At 36.1% G+C, this 11,941-nt stretch overlaps 1 protein-coding gene across 15 annotated transcripts; it reads right to left on the bottom strand.

The window, feature by feature from the left end:
• Nucleotides 1-3,045: 3,045 nt before the first annotated feature.
• On the bottom strand, nucleotides 3,046-7,329 carry LOC107854046 (subtilisin-like protease SBT3.6). 15 transcript variants are annotated; one of them, XR_007049646.1, is made up of 7 exons: nucleotides 5,690-6,439; nucleotides 5,409-5,486; nucleotides 5,205-5,318; nucleotides 4,734-4,943; nucleotides 3,799-4,370; nucleotides 3,378-3,587; nucleotides 3,046-3,293 (listed from the first exon to the last, which is right to left on the bottom strand). XR_007049646.1 is itself a non-coding variant. In XM_047403101.1 (3 exons), exons 1-2 carry the CDS (start codon nucleotides 6,465-6,467, stop codon nucleotides 5,708-5,710), a joined length of 531 nt encoding a protein of 176 aa, XP_047259057.1. In that variant the 5' UTR covers nucleotides 6,468-6,789; the 3' UTR covers nucleotides 5,334-5,486; nucleotides 5,690-5,707. The 15 variants fall into 15 exon arrangements, 2 of the variants coding, with proteins under 2 accessions (XP_047259057.1, XP_047259058.1); XR_007049652.1 differs by lacking the exons at nucleotides 3,046-3,293; nucleotides 3,378-3,587; nucleotides 5,690-6,439 and adding exons at nucleotides 6,814-6,846; nucleotides 7,007-7,329 and having other exon boundaries at nucleotides 3,798-4,370; XR_007049650.1 differs by lacking the exons at nucleotides 3,046-3,293; nucleotides 3,378-3,587 and having other exon boundaries at nucleotides 3,798-4,174; nucleotides 4,261-4,370; nucleotides 4,457-4,943.
• Between the last annotated feature and the right edge of the window lie 4,612 nt (nucleotides 7,330-11,941).

Below are 11,941 nucleotides of genomic sequence, written 5' to 3'. Positions count from 1 at the left end.
AGATTGTGTGTATAATAACAATCGTATATTTGATGTCGGGTCATCCATACTTTCATTCCTTGCAGGGGAAAGCTCATTAAGCTTACTGAGTTAACTTCTCATTGATTTATTCTTTCACTAAGGTTGAATTAAACCACGCAATAGTATTTATATTTATTTTTGTTTCCTAAATGTATTGAAAGAGTAAGGCGCCACACCAACTTGCATGTACCTTGATGGATTTCACGGGATAGCTACCTTTCCAATAGTACATATACCATTTGTTCAACAAAAATTAAATAGATATGAAGAATAACCAAGAGCTTTTTTGCATTTGTGGAGTTTCAAATCTGAACCTCAATTCACAAAATCGCTATTTCTTTTCCTTATTCACCTCAAGTAATTAAGAGCACGAACTCTAGCATCACAACGACTGCAATAATTTTTACACGCTTTATGTAGAGCATGAAGATAAATGGAAAAAGAAGGATAGATTTTATTCATAATGCAGCATGAGAGAATTCAGCATCAGTAACTGCTATTGATGCAACAACAACAGCAACATATACCCAGTGTAATCGTACACATAAGGTCTAGGGACGGAGGTAGAGATATTGTTTCCGATAGACCCTCGACTATAGGTGCTGCTGATAAATGGGATATTATGTCAAATGTATACATATGTTAAGAAACCACATGATCAGTGCTCCATTTAGGGAGAATATACACGAATGGACCAAAGTTTGGCAGCAATATTTGGTTGAATACAACAGCTATTGAATGACATACCCGCTAACTCATACAAAACGATTCCAGAACTCAGCAGGCTTGCGGTGCTGAAAAGGAAAACATTCGAATTTCAATGAAATGTGAAAAGGGAAGAACAACAAATGACTCAAATGTTTTGAATACATAGATATGAGTTGTGGTATAGGGTGTAGACATGCACAAATAGAAATCTAATTCCAGTGTGTTGTCCATTCGTCATTCCTCATATAATTAAGTCCCTTTTGTCAAAACAAATCCAGGAATTCAATTTTACACTGCATTTTCAGCAAAAATGATAGTGGCATTCAGATTTCAGGTTTTCTTACATCAATTTTTCCTATGAAGCAAAAGACCTTAATAAGGCTTTCCTTGGGATTATAGAAAAACTAGCCTTTGGTGGGTGGGGGATTTGGAGCATTCCGAGAGGTTTCGTGACTATGGCTATTGTAGGCGCATTAAAGTTAATGAGGTTAAGGGGCTATTCGTATGATGCGTAGAGGTAGAGAAACGGGGCCAAATGAGATTCCGGTGGATTTTTGGAAGTGCACAGGAGGGGCAAGTATGGAGTGGTTGACTCGGTTGTTTAACATAATTTTCAAGAGGATGGGGATGCTTGAAGCCTAGAGGTGGTGTACGATGATTCTGTTGTATAAGAAAAAGGGCGACATTCAGGATTGCAACAATTATAGGCTTATCAAGTAGTTGAGTCACACTATGAAAGTTTGGGAGAGGGTGGTAGAGTTAAGGTTGCGGATGATTGTTACCATTTCTGAAAATCAGTTTTAATTTATGCCAGGGCGCTCTACTACAGAAGCTATCTATCTCTTTAGGAGACTGGTGGAGCAGTATAGGGAAAGGAAGAAGAATTTGCACATGGTGTTTATCGACTTATAGAAAGCCTATGATAGAGTTCGCAGGGAGGTTCTTTTCTTTGGAGGTATTTGGAGGCTAGAGGTGTACCTATAGTGTATGTTAGGGAGATTAAGGATATGTACGATGGATCGGATCCAAGACTCAGGTTAGGACTGTGGGAGGGGTTTCTATGTTTTTTCCAACCCGGAGGTTTGTGGTGGGAGGTTTCCCTTGGTGGAATTGGTTCCCATTCTAGCGGAGTGTGGCGATTCTTTCTATATTGTTATTGCATTTTTTTTATCGAAAGGGCGCAATCCCCAAATGTGGAGCCTGATTAATATGTGATGTACTGTTTATATATTAATGTTCACACGGTTCAACCTCTGCATGTGAGGTTGTCGGGGGGTGTGGGGGTGGGAGCCCCTACCTTAAGGTAGGGTTAGAGGCAGCGCCCCGACCCAATTTTTAGGCACTGTAGCATTTATTCTCATTTCTCTGTGTAACTGTACATACCCTAAATCATTAATATAAATAGGCCGTCCGCCATGGAGTTTAACCACGGAGTGTTACCAGGAAATCACTCTTACATATCTCTCTTTCTCTCCTCACGAATTCTCTCTCTATTTTCTTCATCCTCTTCCCAGATTTAGTGTGTGTGAAGACAAATCGATCCTAACAACTGGTATCAAAGCCTAGGAGATTCATCACGCCCACTGAAGATGAAAGGATCGAAGCTTGGAATAGAGAAGTTTGATGGATTCGATTTTGGTTTCTAGAAGATGCAGGTCGAAGACTATCTGTACCAGAAAGATCTTCACGAACCCTTGACCGGGGTGAAGCCGAAGTCTATGATGGAGGACCAGTGGAAGCTCAAGGATCGGCAAGCTCTAGGGCTGATCTAGTTGACCTTATCGAGAAACATGGCGTCACTACTAAAAATTGGGTCTATGGTGACACAGGCCAAATCGTTGAAGTAGATGAGGAAACCTTTGCTATAGATGAATTGCGACGGTTAACGAACCGTTTCATCATATCGCGTGGCCATAGCTCTATTGCTACGGTTTTTGCAACAGTTTCATAAACCGTTGCTATATACGGCTGTAGCAACGGTTTTTACGGTTACTACCGCAACACTTATTTGACATCAAGTGCAACGAAATAAACCGTTGCCAAAGAATTTTATGCAACGGTTTTTAGATCTATTGTAACAACTCACTTAATACTATTGCAACAGTTTTATCGTTAATGCTACGGTTTTTTTCTGTAACATATATACTCTATAGCAACGGTTTACAAGCTGTTTCCATAGGGTTTTATGCAACGGTTGTTTTTATCTATATCAACAATTAATTATTCTATAGCAACGGTTCTAAGTTGCTATTGCAACAATTTAATTTGCTACAACAATATATAGCCCTTCAATGACAGTAATAATTACCAATAAACTCAAACATGATAAAAGTTTATATTAAGAATTACAAAATAGTTATCAATGTTCATCATTAAAATTGTATATCCAAAATATAAGCTAGCCATAGTAATTAATATCCATATAACAACTAGAAAATAGTAAATTACAACATAAGTTTCATTGTGTTGTCGATTTCAAAAATGTCCTAGAACAAGTTAAAAAAACCATCTAAAATCTTGACGTTCTTCAATGTTCTCCTCATTCGCATCTTCATTTTCTCCACCTAAAAAAAAAACATGCCATTAATCTTTGTCAACGTTCTCCTCAACGTAAAATTGTTTCACATTGTTGTCGCAGTGATACGTACGAAGGTTTCTTGCTTCTTAGGATATCCAGAAATCTTGATATCACCATTAACATATGCTCCTGTTTTCCTTCCAGTCAAGACATCCATCAATGTTGTTTTACCAGCACCAATAACACCTATCTAAGTTATGAGAACAACTGGCCGGAAATCTCCACTCACACCCTTTAGAAGTACCAATCTATCTTCAGTGGAACTTTGGTATTTTATTACCTGCATTTCATTAGAATGTTGAGTTAGTTGTTCATAGAAAAGAAAAGTCTCACGAGCCACAAGTTATCGTCTGAGACACAAGTTATCGTCTGATTTTATAACTTGTGGCTTCTTAAAAGCTGAAGATATTTAAGAAATACGGTATTAGCCCCCTTTGTAAGAATCCTTTTAAGTCATAGACCGACCAAATAAAGGCATAAGAGATACTCACGATTCAGGTAAACGAGTCCAATATTGTAGCAGATGTTGAAGATTATTATGAATCCAATAAGTTCCACAACACCTATCCAATACCAATATGCATCTGGAAAGAATCTGCGAGCTCTTACTACTGAATGTCCAATTAGTGTCTCATTTCCATTTGGCGTGAACTGTTTTAATTAAAAGTGGATATGATATATATGAGAAAATTAGCTATTTGCTTGTGGTTTGGGATAAAAAGATTACAAGTTTTCACTTCTTCCCATGAAATTCATTCACAAGAATTGAATTCTCAGAATGCATCAATGGTGAGATCAAATAACCCCAAATCCACCATTTCTTCACATCCTCTGTCGCAACTTGTACAATAGTAAATAAGCGTATGTCTGATTGAACAAGAAAATGAATTTGTGCAAACATCTTAAAGTATACCTCTAGAGAGTATAAATCCAGAAAATACAAATTGTAAAACCTGTGCAAATGGTCCAAATTGTAGGCTAGCGACTCCCATCTCCAATGAATCTGTACAATCCCGATGCTATCTGGTGTACTAGTACGAGAAGGAAGAACTGTTTGAACAATCTGCAAAAAAGTAGTAGTCCCTTAATATTCATGAAATTATAATGGCAATCTAATTATTATTTTGTATTGCCTTTTCCTCCGCTTACCTCGAAATATCTAGATCAAATCCCATGACATAATATGTCAGGAATGTCCACATAGCACACTCAAAAAATGTTATAGGGGTTCTGGGAATCCATGTTGGAAGGGAAAAAGCCAATGAAGTGTAAAAGAGGAGGTCCCTTTGCTTGAAGAAGTCGGTAAGCTTTAAAATAGTCAGGTTGATCTCAGCCATTCCGTTAAACATGATCATAACGACCACGATAAAGAGAGCACCAACATACATTCCTTGATTATGTTTCTAATAAACCAAGTAGTCGGTACCTGAAACATCTTTAATATGTATACAAATGCACTCCTCTTCATTAGTAGGAATTCTCATTCAGCGCAGACCTTAAACATTTGTTTCATTCCTATACAATTCTTCTTAGTAGACAAAGCAGCGGGGTGGCTTTTGCTCTTGTCACATGGAGTTGCAAGCTCATTGGCGAGTTTCTCTCCAACATGGAACGACTTATATGCCTCAGCAAATTCCTATTATCAAATGGGAAACATAAAAAAGACCTATATTAGTTTGTATAATCACAAAGATGAGAGAATTTTGCCAGTAAAAACTATATAAATGAACAAATTATGAGCAGAGCAGGTTGACAAGAATTTAAGACAACAAACTGGAGTCCATTTATTTGGGTTTTCAACTAAGGAACCTAATATCTGTCAGACAGAATGTTTTAGATAATAGAGTTAATCACGACACTCACGCCTATACAATGAACATGGGACAGTTGGGCAGACCTGTGCATCAAGGGACTTTAGTTTCGGGGAATGTGTGTATTGCAATTTTATTGCTTGTCCATCGGTATTGGCTGCACGGTTTTCAACCTTCGCTAATAATCTATCTCGCACTTGCTGCATCAAAAGGTCGGTTCACAAAAGGGAACATCAGTTTGACAAGCTTAGATGACAATGTGTGATAATATTTTCATTACTTTTTATTACCTGCACCGCTCTTCTTTCCTCTTCAAGTTCCAAAAGTTTTTTTTCCAAAATGTTGCTTCAGCGCCATGGTATTAAAGCCTACATACAGTTTCATCTCAGACGGAATTATTTTTTTTGTAGATGATAAGATTCTATTATACATAGAAGCTCAACTGTAAATACACTGCTTTATACTTGGATAATAGATGTGAATAGTGATAAATGTAGCAAACTGTAGGCAGTACTCTGGCTAAAACCAAACAAGTTGAGCGAACTCGGTTCTCACTGATATAGGGACTTACTTGGTGCACCCCGTCAGTCTAAGTAAGGCTCCCGAACTCAAACGTTGTGTTGTATTCGTGAGTGGCTGAAATGGTGAGAGTGAAAGAGATTTGCTCGGTGTCGGAGTTGAATATCAAAGTGTCAGGCTTTACTTTTATGGTAATGCCTGGTGGAGGCTCAATGATGGCTTCATATTTGGAGTTCTCTGGTCCAATGTTGGTGACGGTTCTTCTAACATTGACAGTATCTTTGAGACTTGGTACGATTAAAGAAGAAAGATTGACGTCAAGAATCGAAGGCCTCTTGATTGGGAAAGATGCAGCTCCTTCGTCAATCATGTTGCTGATGTGGCTACTCTTGTAGCCCATCGAGAGCAAATAAAGAATGTAGTCAAAGGTTCCCATATCATAGATGAGGCCCGAATTATTTGCAGCATGTGCATTCACAAGTCCACTACCGAAATCAAATGGATCAGCAACCCAAAATGGCATTCCCTCAGCGATAATTGGTAAGCCAGAATGAGGATCTTTTAACCCCACTGTAGTCATAATTGCAGACTTGATAGCAGCTGGGGACCAATCTGGGTGCAGGGACTTGAGCAAGGCGACACAGAGAAGGTGATCATCTATCAGAATTGCACTGCCAAGAGTGCTATCCCATTTTTAAATTCCATATTCATATACAATTTTTTTGAATAACTATATTCACTATTGACTGTAAGTATACCAAAAAGAACAAACATCTAACTACGAGTTTATTACAGAGAAATATGAAACCATTACGCGCAAGAGTCTGCATTAACTCCTTTTGCTCTAAGCCCCTATTTAATTCGTTAATTCTTTGTCCATTGAATCTTGCAGAAGGGTATGTTCCAACTCTTTTGCTGCTTCATCATCTGTATCTCCTGAATTACCTGGCTCTAACTCAGAATATTGAACCACTTAGACATTTAGGCTTTAATTCTTAAGACAAAGAAAATGGCTTTCTTATCCTGAAAACATCCCAGTCCCAAACATACTAATTGGAATATAAACCTCATTCACAAGTACCAAAAGTTGAGAGTCGTACTCACCAGTAAGAACTACACCTCAAAATCAGTAAAACAGAAGAACCAAATGTGCAAAGTGAGCAACAGAAAACTCACCAGGATCACACTACTGATAAAATTTCTCAACATCTGCAATAATTCAAAAGAAAATAAAATCATAATTTGCAAAATAAAAAAATAACATCATAATTAGCAAACCCACAAAACTCAGAAACACCCAGAAAGTAATTATGCTTAAAAACTCATAACACTGCATGAAAATCCAACAAAAACAAAAAGAATTAGAAACCTGCAGTAAGTGCTTTGATTAGACCAGCTCTACGAGCTTTGAAATCAGTGAATAATTCTTCTACAGTCCTAGGCACTGTAACAAAGGATTTGGATCTGGTAAATCATTGGGAGGTCACATGAGAAGTCATGTTCAGGCTTCCAAAAAGTTGTTCCTCTTTGGTAAAAAGGGCAGAAAGTCGAAAATACTACTTGATACGAACTACAAGAAACGAATATTACAAAGAGATGAAGAAGAAGACGAAGTGGATTTAGAAGATTACAATAATGATTAGTTGTTACCAACTTGTTCGATCTGTGGTAAGATTACGAAGTGGCAAATCTCAATTAATATCTATAATGTCCATAATATTCTATACGTAAGTTATCTATTTCTATATTTTCCGAAATTGGTCTTTTTCCTTGTTCTTCCATTGCTTCCATTCCATCATCACTATTCTCCTCAAATATTTGATCTATTTCATCTTTAATCTGGGGCGGTAATTTTGGGAGCCCAAAATTTCTTCTTTCGGCATTAATCTAATCTCTAAATAATACCGAAATTTTCAAACTATCCTTTGCCAACGAATATCGATGATCTCCAATCATAAATCTTCCTGCACTAAAAGCTTGCTCCGATGCGACTGAAGAAGCTTGACTTGCTAGCAAATCTCGAACCACCCTTGATAGTTTTGGAAATTGTCATCTCCAATCATAAATCTTCCTGCACTAAAAGCTTGCTCCGATGCGACTGAAGAAGCTTGACTTGCTAGCAAATCTCGAACCACCCTTGATAGTTTTGGAAATTGTCTGGTACGGATCTTTCACCATCCTAAAAGTTGTTGTTGTCCATTTGCATCTCTAATACATTCCCTATCCTGAGAAATATATGAATCAAAATCATTACTACTACAATATTGAAGACCAAGTTCTTCACCTATCTCATCATCTAAATCATCATATCTATGTCTAAAAGTAGGAGGTTTGACAGGCGCAATATTATGTTCCATAACTTGATACATGTTATATAAACTTCTGGCTTTAGGTACTATGCTAGCACAACACGTTTCAATCGATTTCCTTTCATGAGGTTCAATTTCTAAATTGGTGTAAATTTTTTGAACAATCATAATTACACCATGTTCTTTGTAAAATGGGTTGAATAAAGTAGCTGTCAAATAAATTTATGGAATCGGAAAAAATATTTTTTAAATTTGTCAACCATAGCATCAATTGCCTCTTTGTAAGGACAATTTTTTTTTATAATTAGCAAGTACTTTAGAAATAGCAGTAATATTTACTAAAACGGAAGAAATAGTTGGAGTATATTGTGTAGATACTGTGTTCGTAGCTTGATAAAAAGTTTTCAAAAATTTACAAAGTTCTTCTACTTCAATCCAATCATCAGAACCTAGCCTTAAATCATTAGTCGTATTAAGCGAATTATAAACTAATTGTATAGGTTCATGATACACACTAGCAACTTCAAGCATTTGTTACAAAGAATTCCATCTAGTAGGAGTTTCTCTTGGAACTTTTCTATATGAAAGGTCACATTTTTTACATTGATATTTAAAATCATCTATTATAGCTTTTTTTTAATTTTTAAAAATAAAACTACATGCAATGCGAACCTTATAACAACCACCTCCAAATAACTCAACACCATCATGTACTATCAAATTTAAAATATGTGCAGTACATCTAACATGAAAATAATCATTATCCATGGGACGTAGTCTAGTATTTAAAAAATCAATGGCTTTCAAATTATTAGAAGCATTATCTAATGTACATGTCATAGTTTTATCAATAAGTCTAAAATATTTTAAGCATTCCGCTATTGTAAAAGATATATATTTACCGGTTTTAGTTTCGTCAACATATTTATAAGCAATAATTCTTTTTTGCATGTTCCAATGATGATCAATCCAATGAAACGTGACAGTAAAATAATCATTACTGATAATACTACAACCCATATCAGAAGTAATAGATACTCTACCATCAAATTTACTAAATAAACAACGAAGAAAATGACAATGTTCACCTTAAAATTTAAAAATATCATTTTTAATTGTATTTCGTGAAAAACCTTTAAAAGAAGGATTATATACTCGTTGAATATAATGAATAAAATCGGGATGTGAAGGAAAACTGAATGACAATCTCATAACAGCAACCATTTTCGCTAATTCTTCTCTATCTACATCTTCACTATATGTCAATGTAGAACTTGAGCTAGCTGGGTTAAACCTATCTAAACGCGTTTGAACCATATTACCTCCCACAGATTCTTCCGTCAATGGTGTACCACCTTTTTTTTGCATTAGCCTTATTTTCTAGAAAAATAAATTCTGTATTACATTTCCTCAAAGGCGTAGTAAGCCCCCCCCCCCCCCCCCCCCCCCCCCCCCCCCAGTCAAATGTTTCATAACTCTCTTACATTCCTTATCTTGACTCATAAATTGCCAAACTAAAGACCATTTAGGACATTCAGTACCTTTGGCCCTACTAAATTCTGGTAAAGGCGGAAGTACCTCATCGTCTTTTGGTATTTCCGTAACCGGACTAGTAAGGGTAGGGGTTTCACCTAACTCTTGTACTTCTATATCATCTTCTTCCGGTATGTCTTCCTCAAAATTATTATAACGCCTATTTAGTGTCTCATGGTCTAATTCCATACTGACCCCAACATCAAAACCATTAGGTTGTGATAAAGAATTTTCATTAAATCTAGGCGATAATGAACTAGTAGTAGCATTATTTTTTTTATTTCTACGAAAAACCTTACCAAAGATTGGTCTCTTACCACTACTTTTATTTGCATCCATAATTAAGTTTAAATATAATTAAAATGTTAAAACAAGCAATATAAATATTATAAATCAAAAAATAAACGTAAGACTGTAAGTAAACAAATATAGATATTAAAAATAAAAAATATAGAGATTAAAGTTGGAACGAATATACCGAATGTCTGCGTAAAAGTAGACGTATACCAAATGTCGTAATTGAAATATGATAATTGAAGCTTGTAGTATCTTTAAAAAAATCCACAACTCCAATTAATACAAAAATTATAAATATTGAGTATGAGAATATTAAGATTTAAGATTTAGAGAGTATGAGAAATTGAGAAATTTGTGAGAAAAAAATTGATTTAAAAGGATATTTATAGTAGAAAATTAATGGTGTAGTGGACTAATTGGGAGGGGAGGCACAAAATAGTTGTTGCCCCCTCCAACAGCTATTTTACAACGGTCAACGATGGCCAAAACCAATTTTTTTTTTTTTTAAAATTAACATGCACCGGAGCCGGAACTACCGGAAAAAAATGCCCCTCCACACCGGTACCGTATTCCGGGTCGTTTGGTATCGGTATACCGGTACAAACCGGTACCGTTGCGTTACCGGACCGGACCAAAGGCAAACAGAGAATTCCCACCATAGATAGGTTCTTTCTTAATAATCCTCCCATCTATTGTTTGTCTCAACCCCATGTTAAAGGGCTAGCCCAAAAACATATTAGGAGGAACATCAATTTTTCTGCTTTGAGAAGGAATATCAACTGCTGTTTATATGCAAGAGAGAACAGATGAGCTGTTGTTACTGAATGCATTGGGTCTATCAGCACGTAAAGGTTCATGCATTATGCCATTAGGTTTTGCCGCAGTTCCAACATTTTCAACAACACCACAAGTTAAATTTTGATGCACTGCAGTAAGGAAAGAAAACTTAAACATTAACTTGAGACAACAACACAAGCTTCTCAAATGCAGGTTCTAGCAAGAACAAAGATAACAAGCAAATAGAAGGCAATGAAGATAAGGATAAGTCTAGATGAGCTTAGGGACAGGCTTCAAACTGAGCACAGTGCTCGTCATTCTTGTTGCAGATAAGATCAGACAACTTATTATTTTGACGTTAAGATTTTCTTGTAGAGGGTGCTGAATCCATTTTGCAACTTTGGAGGCCTTGTTAAGCACAGAGAGGCTCATTTTTGTAAAGAAAATACTGCCCACATAGTATATATTCTATCATTTTAAAAAAATATGGTGCTTGCTGGTTTTACCAATATCATGCATACTTGTACCTTCCAATGCAACCTCCTGGAAAAAAAGCTAACCACTAATAGACATCTGTCAGCATAGAAGATTCTAATACTGTCTTACTAGGAATTAGGTAAGTGCAAGTTCTTGAAGGGAAATTGTTTGCATCATTGAAGATCAGAAAGCCAGGTATACAGGAGATTAGACATGTTAAAGAAAAAATGACAGGTTTAATATAAGGAAAGACATCAAAAACTCTCATTGACATATAAATGATAGATCCCAAATAACTTTAGAAGTTACACACAAAAGGAAAATGGTACAGAAATCAATTCCACCTTCATAATAACTGTGTCTGCTTGATGTAAGCATAAACATTATCAGGAAAGGCATCAAAGACTCTTATTGACATATAAATAATGGATCCCAAATAACTTCAGAAGTTACACGCAAAAGAAAAATGGTACAGAAACCAATTCCACCTTCATAATAACTGAGTTTGCTTGATGTAAGCATAAACACAAAGAACATACTGACATACCAAAAAATTATCAAAATGTTCTACTGTCACGACCTGAACCAGGGCCTGGCCGTGACGAGCATTTTGAACAATTGAGGCCCGAAACACCCCTATCTGTCTGGTAATCATGCACCTAATTCATATGATCAAAGAAATACGAAAAAACACAATAATTCGGAAACATGGTCATAAATATGAAAAGAGACAATAACAGGGAGATAAAGTTCCCTCAACATCAATTATCCTCTGAACAACTGACTGCGAAAATCTTTAACAAATGACTGAAACAATGTCTATCTGAAAACTGGGACAAGGCCCCCAGTAGACCCAAAAAATGAATATAACATAAAAGGACTGTAGGACATAAGACCTTCAGAAACATAGA

This window comes from Capsicum annuum, unplaced genomic scaffold (assembly GCF_002878395.1).
Source record: "Capsicum annuum cultivar UCD-10X-F1 unplaced genomic scaffold, UCD10Xv1.1 ctg3420, whole genome shotgun sequence".
Classification (NCBI taxonomy): Eukaryota; Viridiplantae; Streptophyta; class Magnoliopsida; order Solanales; family Solanaceae; genus Capsicum; species Capsicum annuum.
The sequence above is the reverse complement of the archived record's forward strand: the minus strand, read 5'-3'. Positions and strand labels throughout refer to the sequence as shown.